We start from the raw sequence: 21161 nt of genomic DNA on the forward strand, positions 1-21161 counted from the left end.
AGCAAAAGATCTGAATAGGCAGCTCCCCAAGAAGATGCACAAATGGCCCACAAGCATATGCAGAGGCCCAGCATCATTAGTCATTAGGGACACAGGAACCGAAACCAGTGCGATAGCACGTCATACCCACTAGGAGAGCTAGGCTCAAAAGTATTGAGGCCCTCATACAACAAAAAAGGGGGGCAGTAGGGGTACACGTTCTCAGGACTCACAGAGCTGTGTGACAGGATACAGTCACACATTCAAACAAAACAAACACACACACACACACACACACACACACACGGCCAGGCACAGTGCCACGTGCCTCTAACTCCCAGCTGTTTGGGAGGCTGAGGCGGGAAGACTGCTTGAGCCGAGGAGGTGGTGGCTGCAGTGAGCTATACTGTGCCGCACGCAACACTCCAGCCGGGGCAACAGAGCGAGACCTTGTCTTTCAAAAAATATCCCAGCAAAACAAAAATATTAAAAATAAGTGTCGGTGCTGGCCAGGCGCAGTGGCTCACACCTGTAATCCCAGCACTTTGGGAGGCTGAGGCGGGGGGATCACAAGGTCAAGAGACTGAGACCATCCTGGCCGACATGGTGAAACCCCGTCACTACCAAAAATACAAAATTTAGCCAGGTGTGGTGGCGGGCGCCTGCAGTCCCAGCTACTCGGGAGTCTGAGGCAGGAGAATCGCTTGAGCTGGGAGGTGGAGGTTGCAGTGAGCTGAGATCGTGACACGGCATTCCAGCCTGACAGGGCAAGACTATCTCAAAAAAAAAAAAAAACACAACCGTGTTGGTGAGTATGTGAAGAAACCGAAACCCTCGTTCATTGTTGGCAGGCGTGTAAAATGGGGTGGCTGCTGTGGGAAAGTCGGGTGGTTCCTCGATGAATCAAACCTGGAGTTACCATACGGCCCGGTAGTCTCTTCAGTTCTACTCCAAGAGCAGTGAACACAGAGAGTCAGACAAATCCTTGCACCGGAGCACTCTCCACAGTAGCCAAGAGGTGAAAACAACCAAATGTCCACCAGCTGGTGAACCGACAACAAAAACTCGGCACATCCATAAGGTGTGATATCACTCAGCCACAGCCAGGAATGGGGCGCTCCACCTGCCACCCGTGGTGGCCTTGAAAACTCACTGTGCTGAGCGGCAGAGGCCAGACACACGGCATTTATCTGAGTTGTCCACAACAGGCGCTTCCCTAGAGACAAAAACTCGTGGAGCGGCACATGCCACAGGCTGGGGTGGCGAAGAATCGGGGGCGACCGCTATGGCCACGGGTTTCTTTTTAGGTTGATGGGAAGTTCTGACATTGTGGTGATGGCTGCAAAACTCTGGCTGTCCTAAAAACTCCTGTATTGTATACTTTACAATGATGCACACTTTATGGTATGTGAATCATATCCTGATCAAGCTGTGAACAAAACAAACGGGACTCAAAACCGGTGCCTGGTCCCGGTCGCAGAATAAAGCAAGCGTGAGGCCAGGCAGTGGCTCACGCCTATGATCCCAGCACTTTGGGAGGCCGAGGCGGGTGGATCACCTGAAGTCAGGAGTTTGAGACCAGCCTGGCCAATGCAGTGAAACCCTGTCTCTACTAAAAATACACAAATTAGCCGGGCATGGTGGCAGGCGCCTGTAGCTACTCGGGAGACTGAGGCAGAAATATTACTTGAACCCGGGAGGCAGAAGTTGCAGTTAGCCGAGACTGCCATTGCACTGCAGCCTGGGTGACAAAACCGAAATTCCATCTCAAAAAAATAAATAGTGTGTGTATCTGAAAGCCAGCAAAAGGGCTGGGGAGCGCCCCAAAGTCACAGGGGCCCGGTAGGACATGGGATGCACTACAGATGGAGGCAGCGTCCTTCCTTTGTTCCTCAGTGGCCACTGCAGGGCGGCACCAACGCCCCTGGGGAGGAACCTGGTGACCCACCTGTAGCAGTGGCCGGGCTCTGTCCGGCCTGCTCTGCCTGCTCGCTGATCAGCTGATGCCTGGGAGACCCAGGTGACACGGAAGGAGGACACACCCGTGACGCGGTCATAGTCGCGCTTCTTGACCTTCCCACAGTCCACCACGTACTTGATGCCAGGGATGGTAAGAGACGTTTCAGCCACGTTGGTGGCCACGACACACAGCCTAGTCCCCTCTGGTGGAGGCTTAAAGACCTAGGATTGGGGAGGGGATGGCAGGAAAACACCGGAGTCAGGAAATAGACCATGGAATGGAGGCGCAAGGACAGAGTCAGCCAGGCCTGTGTGCTGGAGAGGCAGCAAGGACAAGCCATGCCACTTGGGCCGCAGGGCCCGGGGGCAGGAAGGGTTTTCTATTCTCCACAACTACCTCAATAGTCCTCAGAACTCCGGGGCTGCCAGTCAAACAGCAGATGGAGGGGACCACCAAGGGCTTGACTAAGCCCACTGCACTGCCCTCGAAAGTTCCCCAAAAGCTGGGCACCCGGCCCGGCATGGTTACCTGTGCTTGTTTCTCTGGGGCCAGCAGAGAGTACAGCGGAAGCACGTGGAGCGGGAGGGAGGCGTCTGGTTGCTCACCTGGAGGGAATGCAGAGGCTGCTGGCACCCCAGCCAGGACAGATGCCCACAGGCAGGAGCCGGCTACAATGGCCCTGCACACCCAGGCTGCCCCACCAGGGCTCCTGTCCTGCCCTGCTAGGGGGGTCGCCTCGAGACCAGCTAGGCCAAGCCTGGGGGGACTGCTGAGTTTCCCAGGGCTCTCATCTCTACTGCCCTGAGCCCGGTCTGAACCCCTGCCTCACTGCAGTCTCCTCTTCAATCCCCTGGCATGGATCCTGGGGCCTGACTCTGCCCCTCGCATCCAGGCAGCATTGTGGTGGGGGTCAGGTTGAGTCTGGTACCCTCTACTGCCCCACTCAGCCCCTGGCTGGGCACAGCAGGGCAAGGTCTGTCTGCATTCATGGGGCCCCTTGGAGCACACGGTGCTGGACAACGCTCCCAGGCCCTGGAGGCCCGTGTCCCTCAGCAACGGGGTGGGCAGCCCCTGTTACATTCAACATGGCAAATGCTCAAGGCCTCCTCATGCAGGGCAGCTTCAGGAACTCGGGAAGCATCAGGGACAAAGCTGCTGGCACCCCAGCCCCTGAGGGGCCTACACCCCGGCAAGCAGTGAGGGCTCTGGGCACATCCTCAGGGCAGAGCTATTTGAATGTGAGCAGAAAGCGGCTCCAGGGCCACACCTCCATCCTGCCCGCTGTCCCCCAGGTCCAGATCGAGGTCAGAGTCCAGGGCTCCCTCTTCCTCGTCCACTTCTGCCTCTCTGTCCTCGTCACCTTCGCCCACCGGCAACACTGAGTAATGATCCAAGTTGATCTGGGGCAGCACCTACAGTAAATGAGACATGGACACCTGCGCTGCAGGGGACCCTGGTGTGGGGACGTGGCATGTGCAGGAAGACACATCCTTGCATGAAAGCCCCGATCCCACCCACACAACGTGGATACCTGGGCTGCAGGGGACCCTGGTGTGGGGACGTGGCATGTACAGGCAGAAAGACAGATGTCCTCAATCCCTCCCCACCCATGGGCTGTGTGACCCAGGGCAGGCCATATAACTATTTGTTCTTGCCTCAGTTTCCCCACCTAAACCCTGAGGACTATCATGGACCTTGTCTCTCAGCCTGCTGGGAGGATTCTGTGGACACATGAGGAACGTGGGTCACTGCCTGACATGCCGGTAGGGCAACAGGCAAGCTGGAGACAGGTACCCGCTCCCGCTGTCAGGGACCATAAGACCCACGGTGCCTTCGCGCAGACACTAGAGACAAGCCCCTCCCAGCCCAGCATCCTCGCTGTCCCGCCTCTTCAGCCAGCATCAGGGGTCTGCCAGCTCTCCCAGGGGGTCCTCACAGGCCCCTGGCTTTCTGGAAGCGTCCTCAGAGACGGTTTCAAACCCCAGCCCACCCTGCAGCCCCGAGAGCTGTGCAGTGCAGCAGAACTGTCTTTCACAAGGAGTGCCACAGGCTCTGTCTCAGAAAAGGAAAAGAAATCCATTTCCACCACTGCCCCAGGCCCAGACATGCAGGGTTGCCGCAGACCTGTGCTGTCCAGCAGGGTAGGTCCTGCAGCCCCGTGTGGCTACAGAGCAGCTGATACAGGCCTGGGGAAATGGAGGAACTGGATTTCCTTTTCCTTTTCTTTTCTTTCCGAGATGGAGTTTCATTCTTGTTGCCCAGGCTAGAGTGCAATGGCACGATCTCAGTTCATTGCAACCTCCGCCTCCCAGGTTCAAGGAATTCTCCTGCCTCAGCTTCCTGAGCAGCTGGGATCATAGGCGCGCACCGCCACACCCGGCTAATTTTGTATTTTTAGTAGAGACGGGGATTCACCCAGCATGAGGAGGCCTCGAGCATTTGCCGTGTTGAATGTAACGGGGGCTTCCCACCCTGTTGCTGAGGGACAACAGCCTTCAGGGCCGTGGAGTGTTACCCAGCACTGTGTGCTTGCAGGGGCCCCATGACTGCAGACAGTCCAGTGCCCTGCTGCGCCTTTGGTCAGCCTGGACTTGAACTCCTGACCTCAGGTGATCCACCCGCTTCAGTCTCCCAAAGTGCTGGGATTACAGGCGTGAACCATCACGCCTGGCCTTCTTCTCCTTTTCTGAGACAGAGTCTTGCTTTGTTGCCCAGGCTGGGGTGCGGTGGAGCCATCACAGCTCACTGCAGCCGTGACCTCCTGGGCTCAGACGGTTCTCCTGCCTCAGCCTGAGCAGTGGGACCCCAGGCACACACCACTGCACCGGGTTAATTCAAAAATTGTTTGTAGAGACAGGGTCTCACCATGTTGCCCAGGCTGGTCTCAAACTGTATGCCTCAAATGATCCTCCTACCTTGGCCTCCCAAAGTGCTGGAATTACAGGCATGAGCTACTGTGCCCGACCAGGAACTGGATTTTTAATTTCATTTAATCCCAATTACACTTCTACTTAAGCAGCCACATGAGGCTGGAGGCCGCCACCTGGATACACAGCCTCCTCTCCAGGAGTCCCTCCCAGCCCCACGTACCTCGGCCCGAGCCTTCTTGGCCCTGGCCCTGGACTTCTTAAACTTCCGCATTTCCTCTGCTGAGTCTTTCTGATCGTCATCCTTTTCTGGGGGAGGCAGGTTGGGGATAAAGGCATCTGTGGCCAGCGTGGTCACGAGCACGCTGCTCTTTGCTGTTCAGGACAAGGCCACTCAGTGGTGGCCGTTTATTTGGGGGTGAAGTGGGGAATGGCAAAGGCGCTGACCGACACTCCCAGAGGGAAACTCAGAGCCGCACCCCGGCTGCTCAGGGCAGAGCGCTGGTTGGGGGCGTCCTCTTTACCTGGCGGCCGGGATCGGGAGGGTGGGAAAGCCTTCCTGAGCCTGCGGCACAGCGCGTGCACCTCAGCCTGCCCTGTCAGGAACACCAGGATGCCACCTGTGAAAAGAACGGGCCCCTCTGTTATCCGCCAGTCACTCACAAACACTGACTTAGCAGGGAGCACCTGCCGGGCCCTGCGCTGAGAGTCAGGGCTCCAGGGGTAACTGGGAGGACAGGGGTGCACAGATGCGGATAAGCAGGAGGCAGCACCCCCAGACTGAAGGAGTTGCTGGGGGGAGTTCAACAAACATGGCGACCGCACAGCCCAGCAGCGCCACTCCTAGGCACAGACCTAAAAACCAGGAGAAACGTGCTCAAGCGGAAACCTGCACAGCACACTTGTGACAACGCCGCAGCTGCCCTGGGACCCGAGGCTGCAGGAAGCCTCACTGTCCAACTCCCACCTCACCTCGCCTCCCGCCAGCCCCACTCTCCCAGAGAATGGACGGGAGCCCCACTGTCCAACTCCCACCTCATCTCGCCTCCCGCCAGCCCCACTCTCCCAGAGAATGGACGGGAGCCCCACTGTCCAACTCCCACCTCACCTCGCCTCCCGCCAGCCCCACTCTCCCAGAGAATGGACGGGAGCCCCAAGAGCCCCTGAATGCCCAGAGGCCTTATGCAGAGCAAGGACAGAGCATCTCGAAGCAGCGACCTTGGCTTCCTCAAAGAACGAGGTCAAGCTTCATAGGAAGCACCCCACGGCTCCTGGCCTCCCTAACATGGAGAAAGTCCGCCTTGGGCCTCAATGCAGCACATGAGGGTCTCTGGCTAGGATGGGTGTAGTGGGCTCAGGCCTGTAATCCCAGCATTTTGGGAGGCCAAGGTGGGTGGATCACAAGGTCAAGAGGTCAGGAGTGCAAGACCATCCTGGCCAACATGGTAAAACCCTGCCTCTACCAAAATACAAAAAATTAGCTGGGCGGGGCGGTGTGCACCTGTAATCCTAGCTACTCGGGAAGCTGAGGCAGGAGAATTGCTTGACTCCAAAATGCAGATGTTTCAGTGAGCTGAGATCGCACCATTGCACTGCAGCCTGGTCAACAAGAGCAAAACTCCATCTCAAAAAAAAAAAAAAAAAAAAGGCAGGTGGATCATCTGAGGTCAGCAGTTCAAAACCGGCCCCGGGAAACATGGTGAAACCCCATCTCTACTAAAAATAAAAAAAATCAGCTGGGCATGGTGGTGGTTGCGTGTAATCCCAAGGAAGCAGAATTGCTTGACCTCAAGAGGCAGAGGTTGCAGTGAGCCGAGATCTTGTCATTGTACTCCAGCCTGACAAATGAGAGCAAAAGTCCGCCTCAATAAATAAATAAGGCTGGGCTTGGTGGCTCACGCCTGTAATACCAGCACTTAGGGAGGCCAAGGTGGGTGGATCACAAGGTCAAGAGATCGAGACCATCCTGGCCAACATGGTGAAACTCTGTCTCTACTAAAAAATACAGAAAAATTAGCTGGGCATGGTGGTGCATGTCTGTAGTCCCAGCTACTCGGGAGGCTGAGGCAGGAGAATTGCTTGAATCTGGGAGGTGGAGGTTGCAGTGACCCAAGATTGCACCACTGCACTCCAGCATGGCCCCTGGCGACAGAGCGAGACTGTCTCAAATAAATAAATAAATGTCTCTGGCTGGAAGCCATCACAATCTATTCACACAGAAAGGGTCACACCCATTTCAGTAACACGAGGCAGGTAATGGAGCGGCTGTGATGTGGACAACGCGGGACAGTGAAGGGGATCCCTGACTCTCGGGGGACGTGCCTGTTCCCCTGCAGTGCCTCAGTGTCTATGGTCACCTGCCAGCACCGGCCTGTGCCCCGTGGGTTTTTCTGCTTATCAGATAGGGACAGATGGCAAGCTCCACCCTCTGGAAGCGGCTGAGGCCTCCTCGTATTTTGGGTGGAATGGGGCAGGACAGGTGTTGTGAACACTCGAGCCAATGAGGAAGCCGAGGCCTGGCAGGGACAAGGGACTGCTCTGAGCCACTCAGGAGATGGGCGCTCCCACCCAGTGCCTCCCTGTAGGAAGGGAGGCCTGTTCCCGGCCAGGGCCTCACCTGCGGGCAGCATGCGGTGGATCTTGCAGACCTTCCGGAAGCACTCTCCGCTGTAGTCTTCCAGAGGCGTCCGCTTGTTGAAGTGCACGGTCACTGGGAACTGCCTGGATTCCACCTGTGGGATGCCAAGGAAGGCGTGGGGGTGACTTCGGCCCAGGGCTGCCTTTCCTTTCCCCATCACCCAGAATCAAGGTTTCCAACACGCCCTCCAAGCTGCTGTCACTCCCTCACGTGACCGAGTGAGATCTTTCAGGAGGCTCCCAACGCCTTCCAAGCCCACAGAGGACCCGGGACCCTGTGTTACCCTGATGACTGGGGGTGGCTTGGTGAAGAGCCTCGGGTTCTGGGTGAAGTCCTCCACCCGCAGCGTGGCTGACATGATGAGCAGCTTCAGTGGCAGCTTCCTCTGTGGGAGGACAGGCTCGGTGACTGCGGCCCCAGGACCACAGGAGGGTCTGAAGCCTGGGAAAACGGCATGGGGAGGCCCTGCTGTCCACCCCGTTCCCCTCCAGCCACCACCCTCTGCCCCTTTCTGGATGCCAAAGGCTCCTTGGAGAAAGTGAGCCGACAGCGGGGTCTGCGATTCTCAGGGCAGCGGCTTGTTCCGGGGGGTCCTTCCAAGTCAGGCTTCCATGGTGGAATACGAGGCAGGAGGGCTGAGACTGGGGCCACCCGACCTGGCTCCCACCTGACACTGAGATTCAGCGGCTGTTGGTTCTGAGGGCTCAGGCAGGAGCTGCCTGATTCTCGGGTCTGTGGGGGGCCCCTTGGTCCCCAGCTTGCTCAGCAATGCCTGATAGCCTCATGGTGAGCTCTGCTTCAAGCCCTTGCTACCTTTACTTCTAACCCCAAACCCAGAAGCTAAGGAGTGGTGGGAGTGCCTCCGTGAGGCATGGCACCCAGCACAGGCCCCTCTCTTGCCCTAATGACTGTCCCTGTCTGCCCCAACCCTGTGCCTTCCTGACCCCACATCGCCCTCTCTGCTTGGCCATTCTAGACACCCTGATGGCCCCCAAAGACGTGAACCAAGAGCACAGTGAGATATCACTTTCCACCCACGTCTAGAATAACAATGGCGAATGACAAGTGTCGGCAGATTCCACATCCCGGAAGCTCTGACACCACTGCTGGGGAAGTCACATGGAATTCCGCCGTGCTGTGGGACATCATCTGCAAATGGCTACATACAAGTGACCATGGTCTAGCTACGTGGGAGGCTGAGGCAGAAGGATTCCTTAAGCCTAGAAGGTCGGGGTTGCAGTGAGCTGTGACTGCACCACTGCACTCCAGGCTCGGGGACAATGAGACCCTGCCTCGAAAAGAAAACAAAAACAAAAACCACCACAGAAAACCGTAAAAGGTACAGGGTTTGTTTCTGTTTTTCAGACAAAGTCTCGCCGTCACCCAGGTTGGAGTGCAGTGGTGTGATCTCTGCCAGCTCACTGCCAGCTCCACTCCCTGGGTTCAAGCAATTCTCCTGCCTCAGCCTCCCGAGTATCTGGGATTACAGGCATGCACCACCACACCCGGCTAATTTTTGTGCTTTTAATAGAGACAGGGTTTCACCATGTTAGCCAGGCTGGTTTCGAACTCCTGACCTGGTGATCTGCCCGCCTCAGCCTCCCAAAGTGCTGGGATTACAGGTGTGAGCCCCTGTGCCCGGCCTACGGTTTCTTTTTGGATGAGTGACAACAGGCAAAACTGACTGTGGTGCTGGCTGCACATTCTGCGAATGGACTCAAAACCACTGAATTGTCCATTCCAATGGATGAATGACAGGAAATGTGAAAAATAGCCCAATAAAGCTTGTTACCAAAAGAAAAAAGGCACCAGGCAGACGCCCGCCTCAGGGCCTGTGCACTGCTCTCCTCGCTCTGCCATGCACGCTGCGCGCCCCTCCCTCACTCAGCCCCTGTTCCAGCTTAGAGGTCACCTTTCGGGTGAGGCCCTGGCTAGCCCTGTGCCCTCCCTCCACTGCCCCTGGCTCTGGCCGTCACTGGCTCACAGACTCTGAGTCTGTGTCCTGCCCACTGCCCTTGCTGAAATGGAAGCCCCAGGAGGGCAGGAACCTGTTAGAACAAGACGGCATCTCGTTCACTGTAGATGCTCAGGGCCACGATGTTCAGGGCCTTGAACGTGGCCAGGCTCGTGGCACATGTGGAGTGCAGGCCTCTCTCACCGCTGGGAGGGTGGGACAGGCCTACTGCATGGAGCCCCGGCCCAGGATGGTCCCCCACTCAGCAGGCCTGTGGCAGGTTGGGGCAGGGAGACAGTGAAAGAGGCCCTGGGGAGCCCCTCTCGGAGCTCTGGGAGCCTGACTCTTAGCCAGACAGGCCTACCTGCTGTGATGATCCCAGAGGCCCAGTGGCCTTGTCATCTGGCCCCAGGGGGCCTGGCCAGGCACCAACACTGCGCCTGAGCCTCTTGCTTTGGGTGGGAGGAAGGACATCAGTTTATGAGGCTGGTGCTGGGCGGTGGGGAGGGGACCACACAGGGGATGCTCCAAGGTTCACAGCCCTGGCACAGGGCCTTGTTCTCAGGGACCTGCTTAGAGCAGCAGGTGCAGCAGGGAACAGGTGAAGGGAGCGCTACCTTGGCTCGGAGAGACACGATGCGGGACAGGAGACCGATGAGGATGTCAGTGTACACGCTCCTCTCGTGGGCCTCGTCGATGATCACCACCTTGTACCGCAGCAGCAGGAAGTCCTGGGGGAGGCGTGGGGGTGAGGCCCCCTCCCAGCCTGAGCCCCCCCGGGATGCTTCACCTCCCAGCACTCCCGCTTGAGACAGTGTTACAGGAGGGGCAGCTGCTCTTCATCAGAACTGACCTGCCCAACTTCGGGTGCCCGCAGAGTGGGAGGGCAGGTGGGAAACGGACATGAGATTCGGGGTGGGCTGTGGGAAGTCGAACAGCAGGTCCCACCCAGACAGGGGCCACCCAGACCAAAACCACATCCACTGTCACACCCAGGAATCCTAATGGATTCAAAGCCAGGAGGGCTGGAATCACCTTTGCCTTCCTCAAGACTGGCCCCGCCTGAGGGGATGTCCCAGCCAGCACGAAGCACGCACAGCCCCTTCACAGGACAGCAGTCCCCCACCCGGTCCCTGCATGCCCCCACTTGACTGGATGGCCGGCTCCCTGGGAAGAATGGGGGGCTTCCCCAAGGCCCAAATGGGCTGGCTGGGCAGGCAGCAGCTGGGGTTCTGATTTACAAACGGAAAGTCCTTGGGGCACAGCTTCTGTGGTCAGACACCCCCCTGCTCGAGGGCAAGGCCCACCCAGTTCCTCAGCCTGAGGCAAACCCCCCCATCCCAAAGCTGCTGCTGCTCCTTCCCAAACGCAGCTGGACTTGAACTTCCCAAGACGGGGCTGCGTCCGGGTCCCCTGCAGGGCAAAGCCTGTACGCCACAGGCGCGCAATACACCCCGGGCAATGCGTGAACTTGGTGACCCCAGTCATAATAAAAATACAAGGTCACATTTCATGAGCACCTACCAGATATCCGACACTGTGCTAAGCTGTTAGCATGCATCCCACACCTCCACTTCAAAATGATTATCTGAAGAATGCAGCAACACATTCATCAGGAAACTGAGCTTGGAGAGGCTGAGCTGCACAGTGGCACAGTAGGAGTGCCGGCTGGTCATTTCCCAGGTGACATCGTAGCACCCTGCCCCCGTGCCCACTGGCTCTGCTCTGTGAGCCAGGACCCACAACCAACCTTCTGGATTTCTTTGAGAAGCACGCCATCTGTCATGAACTTGATTCTGGTCTCCTCGGTCACATTTCCTTCATACCGGATCTGGTAGGAGACGACCCTGTGGGGGCAGACTTCGGTTAGGGCAGAGCTGAGGCTGCTGGGGCTGGTGCCAGGTGGCCACCACAAGGCAGGCAGCGCAGCCAGCTGGCGGCTTGAGGGGCCAGGACCCACCGCCAACCTGAAAGACAGCCCAGACCTCTCCCAGTCCACTCTCCCCCTCCAAAATCCTGGTTTCGGAAGGGAAGGGGAAGGAGCTGTTAAGGCCAATGGAGGAGCCAGGCCCCAAACACCCCAGCCAGGCCAGCCACGGACGACCCCTGTACTGGAAAGCGCTGGGGAGATTGGAACACGGACTGGAGCGTGTTGGGGAGACTTTGCAGACATGTAGCTATGATGGGGTACCGCGGCTGTGTGTGTTTTATAAAAAGTCGTTTTTTCTGTTTTTAACTGAGATGGAGTCTTGCTCTGTTGCCCAGGCTGGAGTGCAATGGTGCGATCTCAGCTCACTGCAACCTCTGCCTCCCAGGTTCAAGCAATGCCCCTGCCTCAGCCTCCTGAGTAGCTGAGATTACAGGCGCACACCCCCATGCCCAGCTAATTTTTTTGTAGTTTTTTAGTAGAGATGGGGTTTCACCATGTTGGCCAGGCTGGTCTTGAATGCCTGATCTCATAATCTGCCCACCTCGGCCTCCTCAAGTGCTGGGATTACAGGCATAAGCCACCACATCTGGCCAAAAAATCTTTGTCTGAATTTAAAACTTAGCCTGGGATAGGTATGACAGCTCACGCCCGTAGTCCCAGCACTTTGGGAGCCTGAGGCACACAAATCACAAAGTTAGGTGATTGAGACCATCCTGGCTAACACTTAAACCCTGTCTCTACAAAAAATACAAAAAATTAGTTGAGCGTGGTAGTACATACCTGTAATCCTACTCAGGAGGCTGAGGCAGGAGAATCACTTGAATTTGGGAGGTGGAGGTTGCAGTGAGCTGAGATTGTGCCACTACACTCCAGCCTGGGTGACAGAGTGAGACTCTGCCTCAAAAAAAAAAAAAAATTAGCCTGTTGGGCTGGGTGTAGTGGCTCATGCTGGTAATCCCAACACTTTGGGAGGCTGAGGCGGGCAGATCACAAGGTCAGGCATTGGAGGCCATCCTGGCCAACATGGTGAAACCCCGACTCTACTAAAAATACAAAGATTAGCCAGGCATGGTGGCATGTGTCTGTAATTCTAGCTACTCGGGAGGCTGAGGCAGGAAAATCGCTTGAGCTCGGGAGGCAGCGGTTATAGTGAGCAGAGATCATGCCACTGAACTCCAGCCTGGGTGACAAAGGAAGACTCCATCTCAAAACAAAAAAATCAGTGCTTATCCCTCAGATCTATACAGGGAAATATTGAGGATAAAACAAGGCATCTAAGATTTGCTTCTCAACATTGGTAGGGAGCGGGGCCGGGAGGAGAGTGCAGGCCCAACAGGGTAGGCCGGGAGTTGACAATTATTATGATTGCGTCTTGGTTACCTGGGGGCTCACGATACCATCCTTTCTTCTTATGTATATGCCCCCAATTTTTATAATATTTAACAAGTTAAAGAGAGGACGAGGCAGCTTTTTATAGATGCACACTGACTATGCACAGAATCGTCCAGAAGAATGTGCAGGAAACAGGCCGTGGTGGCTGCCACCAGGAGAGGGAGGCAGGGCACTGGGTGAGAAGGGTCCCCCTCCCCCATGGAGTACTCCATCCCTGCTTTAGTGTCTTCCCAGCCTAACCTACAAATACAAGTCCCCTGATGCCCTGCTGACCCAGGGGGCCGGTGGTTCTATCTAGTCCACCAGCACGTCCTGAGTGCCCCGGACGGACCAGTAACATCTGATGAGTGGGCGGATGAGGCCGGCTCTCACTCTGCATTCTCTTGTGCCTTTTCTGCATTTCAGGCCACGTTGGATGTGTTAGACACAGGCCCCCGCCTTATTAACACATGCTCCCAACCACTGTAAAGCACGTGCTGCGCCCGCGTGTTCAAGATCCCTTTCCAAAGCAAGTCCTGCAGACGTACTGCCGGAGGCTTGGTACTTTAGAACCTTGAGCTTTAGAATAACTTGGCAATGCTAGGTACTAACTGCATCTGACACCCTGCTCTGCGTGCGAGCCCCTGGACGGGCCACTCTGTCCCCTCAGCACACTGTGCAGGGTCTAAGCCGAGGGCCTGCTTGGAGGGCCGCTGTTTGGGCAGGTCCTGGAAAGCTCTCTCCCACAGTGATTCCCAGTGCTCCATGCAGAGGCGACACTCCACCCAGCACCCTCGGCACAGACACCACTCACCTCCTCCTGGACATCCCACGTCTGGGCAAGGCCACAGCACCACCCCGTAGCCCTCCCCAGGAAGTAGAGCTCTCACCGCTGCGACAGATTCATCTCCTTGGCCACTCGCTGGGACATGGCCATGGCAGCCACTCGGCGGGGCTCCGTGACGCCAATGATGCTGCCCTCACTGGGGGAGGAAGAACGAGGCCATCAACAGTGCTCGGCCCCACTGCGCAGCCCAGAGCCTCACGCAGTTTCCTGTCCTGACCTGGTGCTCGCCCAGGCCCCGTGGGAAACGATGTCAGGCTGCACTACTTTTAACAGCAAAGGGAACATCCCAAACGTCAGCCACACACAGAAAATGGTTCAACATTCCCGGTGTAGCAGACACCAGGCGGCCCCTAGAAGGAACAGGTTCTGGGGGAATCAGGCCAGGAGATCTGTTTGCCCCGGTCAAGGACATGCTCCTCCAGACACAGGAACCCCCCAAGCCAGTGGGTGGCTGTTCCCAGCTCTCTGCAAACACTAACACCACAGGCCTGGGCTGCTCTCCCTCAAGAGGCTGCTGGTGGGGCTGGCCCTCGCTGGTGCCTGAACCTAGACAACAGGAGAGCTCCCTCCACTCCCTATAGGTGCAGGGCCCACTGCGCCAGGCTGTTTGCACAAACAGGTTGGTTTATGCTGAACACCTACTCTCTTTCTTGGCATCGAGGCTTTCGTTCCTGGCAGGCATGGTGGGCTTAGGAGACCCCAGTAACAGCCGTGGGCCCTGAGTCTCTAACAAGCTTCCCTGGTGGAGGACATGTCCTGTGCGGTCACAGGTGGTTACTGGAGAATCAAGCGCATCCTATGTGAGTCCACCAGGAGGGGACTCTGGAATCGGGAGCTGGGCCTCCCCAGCTGCCACTGCCCTCTGCCGATTGCGACCTTTGCTGTAATACACCATAGCCGTGCATAGGATGGCACGGTGAGTCCTGGGAGTCCCCCATCAATCATTGAACCTGTGCGTGGTCCTGGGGACCCCAACACACATGGGTCAAAAGTGCCATAGGAGGCTAAGCAGTGAAAAGAGTTGGCACTGGCTGGGCGTGGTAGCTCACGCCTGTAATCCCAGCACTTTGGGAGGTTGAGGCGCATGGATCATCTGGGTTCAGGAGTTCGAGACCAGCCTGATCATCATGGTGAAACTCCATCTCTGCTAAAAATATAAAAATTAGCTAGGTGTGGTGGCAGACGCCTGTAATCCTAGCTACTAAGGAGGCTGAAGTAGGAGAATAGCTTGAACCTGGGAAGCAGAGGTTGCAGTGAGCAGAGATTGTGCCACTGCACTCTAGACTGGGCGATACAGCAAGACTCGGTCTCAAAAAAAAAAAAAAAAGCCAGGCATGCTGGCTCACGCCTGTAATCACAACACTCAGGGAGGCTGAGGCGGGCGGATCATGAGGTCAGCAGGTCGAGACCAGCCTGAGCAACATGGTGAAACCCCGTCTCTACTAAAAATACACAAAAAATATTACCCGGGCACGATGGCACATGCCTGTAATCCCAGCTACTCAGGAGGCTAAGGCAGGAGAACCACTTGAACTCGGGAGGCAGAGGTTGCAGTGAGCAGAGATCGCATTGCACTCCAGCCAGGGTGACAGAGAAAAGCACATGGCTCTATGTGTCAGGGACATCAGGGACCAAGTGTGCTACATAGTCCACGCACTTAATCCACACAACAACCTTGTGAAGTAGGTGCTATTATTCCTATCTCACAGCTGGGGCCCAGAGAAGTTAAGTAGGTTGTCTGAAGTTACACAGCATGCACAGGATCAGATCCCAGGGAGCCCAGGCTCTTATAGACTTTTGGGGCATCTCCAGTGTCACCCAGGGACCCACAGAGAACCCTGTGTCCAGCCCCTACCTGCTATAGCCTGCTTCATAGAGAAACTGCGGCACCTGTGTGGTCTTCCCACTGCCGGTCTCGCCACACACGATGATGATGGGGTGCTCGGCTACGGCCTCCATGATCACTTGTTCTTCAGCAAGAATCGGGAGCTTTAGCCGTTCTTCCTGGAAGAACGAGTCGGCACTTAGGGAACAGCCAGACTACAGACAGTGACAGGATCTCAGGGAAGGTGGCAGCTGACACGTGGGTGGTGAACAGATGTGCCTCCTGGGGAATGGAGGCCTTGGCAGCTAGGAGCCATGGCCCAGGAGAGACAGAGACAGACAGAGGCAGGGACCGCATCCTTCGGGACACCAGGCCTGACATCCCCGGCACAGCTCGGCTGGGGCAGAGCAGCCTCTCAGAGACATGGGAACCCTCGCTCTTGCTGGCCGGAGTCTCAGTTAATGGCACGGCCACGTCAATAAGCAATCTGGTATAAATATTCCCAAAGTCAAGGATGTGTGGCCCTGTGGCTCCTCTCCAGGTACACATGCCAGAGCAGGGGCTTCTACATTCTTTTCCTATGACTCATGGAAAGAAACATTTTATATCATGACTCAGTACACACACAGGCACATATATGTATTATACATGGAACTGTGAAGCACAGCTCACCCTAATGTGTATGTAGTGGCGCGATCTCAGCTCACTGAAACCTCTGCCTCCCAGGTTCAAGCGATTCTCCTGCCTCAGCCTCCCGAGTAGCAGGGATTATAGGCAACTGCAACCACGCCCAGCTAATTTTCGTATTTTTAGTAGAGACGGGGTTTCACCATGTTGGCCAGGCTGGTCTTGAATCCTGACCTCAGGTGATCTGCCTGGCTTGGCCTCCCAAAGTGCTGAGATTACAGGCATGAGCCACCATGCCTGGCCAACAAGCTCATATTCTTAATTTTGTTCTATTTCCATTCTATTCCATTTGTTTAAAAAAAAAAAATGAGGCCAGGCGTGATGAATCACACCTGTAATCCTGGTGACTTGAGAGGACAAGGGAGACGATTGCTTGAGATCAGCCTGGGCAACATAGGCAAACCCTATCTCTACAAAAAACAAAAAAGCCAGGCATGGTGGCACACATCCATAGTCCCAGCTACTCATGAGGCTGAGGTGGGAAGACTGCTTGAGCCCAGGAGGTAGAGGCTGCAGTGAACTGTGACTGCATACTGCACTCCAGCCTGGGCAATAGAACAGGACACTATCTCAAAAAAAAAAGAAAAAAAAAAAAAGAGAAGAGAAGAAAAAACTACTCAGTTCATGACCCAAAGACGGCTATGACCTTATTTGCAAACACTGCCCAAGAGAACCTTCTGCACATGTGTTCATGAGAGAGGGACAAGAACGTTTAAAACAGCAGCGAAGGCTGGGCACAGTGCTTACCCTGTAATCCCAACACTTTGGGAGGCCAAGGTGGGTAGACTGCCTGAGCTCAGGAGTTCAAGACCAGCCTGGCAACGTGGCAAAACCCTGTCTCTATTAAAAAATACAAAATTAGTCAAGGATACTAGCACGTGCCTATAGTCTCAGGCTCCTTGGGAGGGTGAGGCAGGAGCAGCACTTGAGCCGGAGGTTGCAGTCCGCTGAGATCACACCACTAACACAGTGAGACCCTGTCTCAAAAACAAACAACAGCTGGGCGCGGTGGCTCACGCCTGTAATCCCAGCACTTTGGGAGGCCAAGGCGGGTGGATCACGAGGTCAAGAGATCGAGACCATCCTGGTCAACAAGGTGAAACCCTGTCTCTACTAAAAATACAAAAATTAGAGTATAAATCGTTCTACTATAAGGACACATGCACACGAATGTTCAATGCAGCACTGTTCACAATAGCAAAGACCTGGAACCAACCCAAATGCCCATCGATGATAGACTGGATTGGGAAAATGTGGCACATATACACCATGGAATATTATGCAGCAATCAAAAATGATGAGTTCGTGTCCTTTGTAGGGACATGGATAAATCTGGAGAACATCATTCTCAGCAAACTGACACAAGAACAGAAAATGAAATACCGCATGTTCTCACTCATAGGCGGGTGATGGAAAATGAGAACACATGGACACAGGGAAGGGAGTACTAAACACTGGGGTCTATTGGGGGGAAGAGGGGAGGGACAGTGGAGGGGGGGAACTGGGGAGGGATAGCCTGGGGAGAAATGCCAAATGTGGGTGAAGGGGAGGAAGGCAGCAAAACACACTGCCATGTGTGTACCTATGCAACTATCTTGCATGTTCTGCTCATGAACCCCAAAACCTAAAATGCAATTAAAAAAAAAAAATTAGCTGGGCATGGTGGTGCATGCCTGTAATCCCAGCTACTCAGGAGGCTGAGGCAGGAGAATTGCCTGAACCCAGGAGGCGGAGGTTGCGGTGAGCCGAGATCGCGCCATTGCACTCCAGCCTGGGTCACAAGAGCGAAACTCCGTCTCAAAAAAATAAATAAATAAATAAACAGCAACAACAAAAACCGTAGTGAAGACAACAGCAAAGAGCTCCAATGACCAGCTATTTAGCAACAGAATGTTGATCCTGGGCTGTATTCGCACCGTGGAACACTCAGTAGCAGTGGGGAAAAGAGTAAACGAACCTCAGCGATCTGCGTCAACGCGGATACATCCCAGGACATAATGCTGAGTAACAAAAAGCAAACTGTGGAATAATGTCAATGGCATGATGCCGCTTTTCAATCAGGCAAACCTACGGTATGGACTGCTTAGGAACACGGGTAGGAAAAAATTCACAAAGAAAAGCAGGAACTAGGCCAGGCGCGGTGGCTCACGCCTGTAATCCCAGCACTTGGGGAGGCCAAGGCGGATGGATCACGAGGTCAAGAGATCGAGACCATCCTGGTCAACATGGTGAAACCCCATCTCTACTAAAAATACAAAAAATTAGCTGGGCATGGTGGCACGTGCCTGTAGTCCCAGCTACTCGGGAGGCTGAGGCAGGAGAATTGCCTGAACCCAGGAGGCGGAGGTTGCGGTGAGCCGAGATCGCACCATTGCACTCCAGACTGGGTAACAAGAGCGAAACTCTGTCTCAAAAAAAAAAAAAGAAAAGCAGGAACTGAAGTCCCAAGGGATGGCAGGGACATGGGATGGAGGAGGCCAGCCCACAGCCCACGTAGGAACTCTGGCCCTTTAACAGAACTGCGATCCTGCTCCTCGGTATATTCTTCGGCCGCTGTAATTCTTCATCAGGCTAAGCTGACTGCTCTAGCAAATGACCCCCAGGTGCCAGTGGCTTCACATCACAGAAGTTTACTCCTAGGTGACGTCATACATCCCCCTTGCTACTAGATGACACCTCTAGGGCTCCAGAGTTTCTACATGGGCTGTGGACTTTCCATGCCCCAAACCCTTCCATTGTTATCACAACCCAGTGAGACCCTCACTGTACCAGGAAGGAAACCGAGGCACTGAGAGGGGGAGCCCCTTCAGTAGCCGGAGTACCCTCATTTTACAGACAAAGAAAATGAGGTGCAGGAAGTAAGCTGGAAAGCAGTGGAATCAGCACGTGATTTTGGATCAACTGATGAACTGCCCGAAGTCTTTTTAAATTTTTTTTTTGAGACAGAATTTTGCTCATCTCTCAAGCTGGAGTGCAATGGCATGACCTCGGCTCACTGCAACCTCTGCCTCCCAGGCTCAAGCAATTCTGCTGCCTCAGCCTCCCAAGTAGCTGGGACTATAGGCATGCGCCACCAAGCCCAGCTAATTTTTGTATTTTTAGTAGAGACGGGGTTTCACCATATTGGCCAGGGTGGTCTTGAACTCCTCACCTTGTGATCTGCCTGCCTCGGCCTCCCAAAGGGCTGGGATCACAGGCGTGAGCCACTGTGCCCAGCCAGCTCAAACTCTTATCTGGATGGGGCAACCCAGGTCGGACCCAGTGGTCAGAGGGCAATGGCAATGGCGGGCCCCGAGCCTGCCACCAGACACCCGCCCTGTGCTGTGATCCTCCTCGAACACCAATCCCTGCCACAACCTCAAGGGAGGTGCAGTCACTCTCCCCTTTCCAAGATGGGGACACGGAGGCGTGGAGAGGGGATGCTCCTGCCCCACTTCACCAGGACGCCCTCTGTGCACCCCCTGCCTGCTAACCTAGATTCCCAATCACGAACACGGGGTGCCGAACCTGCATTTCCGGGGAGCGGTTCACAGGGATGAAGACAGCAGGCTTGGCTGGGACCCTGGGCAGGGCGGGGGCTGCGGCTGGAGGAGGAGGAGCAGGCATCCCAGCTGGCATGAGCTGCCTGCTGGGTGCTGGAGCTGGTGGCAGGGGCGCCACGGTGGTCCCCGCACCAGCCTCAGCCGGCTCAGCAGCCGGGTCCTCGTCCAGCTCCGACTCCTCCTCGGACTCCTCCTCGGCCGACGGCTGGCGGCAACGTTTCCGCTGGGCACCACTGAGGCTGCTTATCTTCTCCTGGCCCAGGGCTGCCACTTCATCAGGCTTCCTGTTGAGACAGCAGAGACTTTAGACACAGAGGCCCCATTTCAACGCCCAGAGGTCAGGACTCCAGTGCCACGCCCCTCTCTGCCTCAGGGCCTTTGCACCTGCTGTTCCACTCCCGGAAACGCCCTTCCTGCAGATACCTCCTCTCCCTCCACCAAAGCTCTGCTCAAACGCCACCTGTCAGGGAGACTCCCTGGCCACACAGACCCACACCTCCCCTCCTCCCTCCACTGCACTCTTCCCTGCTTCATCTGCTGTTCAGTACTTCCAGCACGGGACACAGATGCACTCGCCTGATGACTTCCCATTGTCGCATCTCCCCCCATGACCCTGGCAGCTCCTTAAGAGAAGGCACTTTGCTTCTGTGCTCTATCCCCAGGGCCCGGCAGAGAGCCTGGACAGTCTGACTTGATAAACAGTCACACGAGCAGTGCTCGCAGGCTTGGGGAGGCCTCGTGTAAACAAATGAGCAGCACAGGCTGAGTGCGAACATGGAGACTGGTGGGACTGGATGGGAGGGGCACACTGTCCATTTAAGGGTCAGCAGCTTGGTGGGGACACTGCTGGAGTGGCCCGATCATCCAACTAGTCAGGACTGGATGGGAACATGAATTCACCTTATCGCCCAGGATGGAGTGCAGTGGTGCAACCATGGCTCACTGTAGCTTTGGCATCCCAGGCTCAGGTGATCCTCCCACCTCAGCCTCCAGAGTAGCTTGGACTACTAGGATAACCCACCATGCCCAGCTAATTTTTGTATTTTTAGTGGAGACAGAGTTTCACCATGTTGGCCAGGCTGGTCTCAAACTCCTGACCTCAGGTGACCCTCCCGACTTGGCCTCCCAAAGTGCTGGGACTATAGGCATGAGCCGTGGCACCTGTCTGGCTTGGTTGTTCTAGGCCACCAGTTTGTAGTAATTTGTTATGGCAGTTCCAAGAAGCTAACATATTGACGAATAGCCCTCATGCCTTAAAACACGACATAAACCAAACAAAACCCACCGATGGGCCACATCCAGCCTCTGACCACTTAATAGCAATTTCTGGCTTAATCAGCTGTGCAAAAGCTGGAAGAGCCTGTGACGTGGGACTCTGCAATACAAGAAAACATGGACCTCACTGGAGTGACAAACTGTGCTGTCCTGTGTGTCGCAGAAGGTTCAGCAGCAGCGATGGCCTTCACCCACCTGAGGCGTTTAGGACAACAATCAATTGTCAGCTGCTCGGGCCAACACAAAGGTATTTTCTCAACTGTCCCGACCCCAGAGGACCCCATAA

General features: G+C 55.5%; 1 protein-coding gene across 4 annotated transcripts in view; it reads right to left on the bottom strand.

The window, feature by feature from the left end:
* Positions 1-21161, bottom strand: part of DHX37 (DEAH-box helicase 37) — a 47017-nt gene that overhangs the window by 14598 nt on the left and 11258 nt on the right. For all 4 annotated transcript variants that reach the window (XM_035258155.3, XM_035258154.3, XM_054239097.2 and 1 more), the window contains 12 exons: positions 19566-19884; positions 15402-15550; positions 13590-13682; positions 11149-11245; positions 10016-10129; positions 7728-7829; positions 7424-7538; positions 5331-5426; positions 5030-5115; positions 3207-3351; positions 2468-2544; positions 1928-2160 (listed from right to left, as the gene is read on the bottom strand). In XM_035258155.3, coding sequence (XP_035114046.2) covers positions 1928-2160; positions 2468-2544; positions 3207-3351; positions 5030-5115; positions 5331-5426; positions 7424-7538; positions 7728-7829; positions 10016-10129; positions 11149-11245; positions 13590-13682; positions 15402-15550; positions 19566-19884 — 1626 coding nt within the window. The remainder of the gene's footprint in view (positions 1-1927; positions 2161-2467; positions 2545-3206; positions 3352-5029; positions 5116-5330; positions 5427-7423; positions 7539-7727; positions 7830-10015; positions 10130-11148; positions 11246-13589; positions 13683-15401; positions 15551-19565; positions 19885-21161) is intronic.

Source organism: Callithrix jacchus, chromosome 9 (assembly GCF_049354715.1).
Source record: "Callithrix jacchus isolate 240 chromosome 9, calJac240_pri, whole genome shotgun sequence".
Lineage (NCBI taxonomy): Eukaryota > Metazoa > Chordata > Mammalia > Primates > Cebidae > Callithrix > Callithrix jacchus.